General features: G+C 38.7%; 1 protein-coding gene across 1 annotated transcript in view; it reads left to right on the top strand.

Annotated features, from left to right (window-relative positions):
• The first annotated feature begins 326 nt into the window (after positions 1-326).
• The window catches only part of LOC107460880 (5'-adenylylsulfate reductase-like 4), a 3,214-nt gene continuing 2,454 nt past the window's right edge, over positions 327-1,086 (top strand). The window contains exon 1 of the mRNA XM_016079301.3: positions 327-1,075. Within this exon, the coding sequence (XP_015934787.1) occupies positions 863-1,075 (213 nt within the window). The 5' untranslated portion in view covers positions 327-862. The remainder of the gene's footprint in view (positions 1,076-1,086) is intronic.

Raw genomic sequence — 1,086 nt, 5'->3', positions numbered from 1 at the left:
CACGTATAATTATTTTTATGTGAAGGTGATATTTAATAACTATTAGATAATAACTACTAACGAACTATAATTCAAATGACATAATTTCTTTATATTCATTTAAATATTATGAGTTCCAGTCTCACTTCTAATTTAAAAAAAAATTATTAAATAATAATTTAGTCAAATTTATTAAATTATCTAATAATTTTTAATTTTTTTTAACAAATTTTGTTTATGGGGAGAAAATGGATTATCGTCGGGTGTTAAATAAATAATTAACCATTTTTATATTTGGGGAGAACAAAAATAAGGTGAAGGCTGACATGCATATAAAGCATGCCGAGACACTTAAACCAACCATAGTGCTTTGATCTGTTGACGAAAAAGGTAAAGAATGAACCAAGCAAGTGAAACCTCTCTCTCACGCACTGGTAAAAGCTGAACGGTGATACCGTTGCCACCACCGATCGTCGCACCCACCAACTGATACCAATAGCAATAACCCCCTTCTTCTTCTTCTTCTTCTTCTTCTTCCCACTCCCCATTTTCCAAACCAACCCAGCCCCTCTTTTTTTTATTCTTTCATTTTTCAGAAAAAAAGAGAAGAAAATAAGAATCTATCCATTCAGATTTTGCCACGTCAGATCCTCTCATCTCTGTCTTCACGACCTTCCTTTCATCTCCCTCATTCCCCTCTTTTTGCCCCCTTCCCTTCAAATCCTGTACGCTATACGATTAGGGTTTTCCATTCCCCCAAACTTCCTTTCTTTTCTTTTTTTTTTCCCCTAACTTTTTGTTTTTGGAAACTCTTTTCGGCTGGGTTTGGTGCCAATTTTTGGTTCGTTCGTTACTCGAGGGGAAAAAAAAAGGAACGAGGGAGATGATGAGGTTTTCGGGATCGGAGATCGTGGTCGCCACGTTGCTCTGTTGGAGCATTTCTTGCACCGCCCAACCGCACAAGGTTTCGGTTTCTGCCGCCGACGCCGCCATATGTCCGAAGGAGACAGTCTTTGATTTCATATTAGGGTTTCGAGATGCGACCTGCTCGCTCCCTGATTCCGTTGGATCCATCCGTTACACTGGTGTCACCGAGGTCACTCATTA

Source organism: Arachis duranensis, chromosome 8, assembly GCF_000817695.3.
Source record: "Arachis duranensis cultivar V14167 chromosome 8, aradu.V14167.gnm2.J7QH, whole genome shotgun sequence".
In the NCBI taxonomy this organism is placed as follows: domain Eukaryota; kingdom Viridiplantae; phylum Streptophyta; class Magnoliopsida; order Fabales; family Fabaceae; genus Arachis; species Arachis duranensis.
This window is presented reverse-complemented; position numbering and strand designations above follow the sequence as displayed.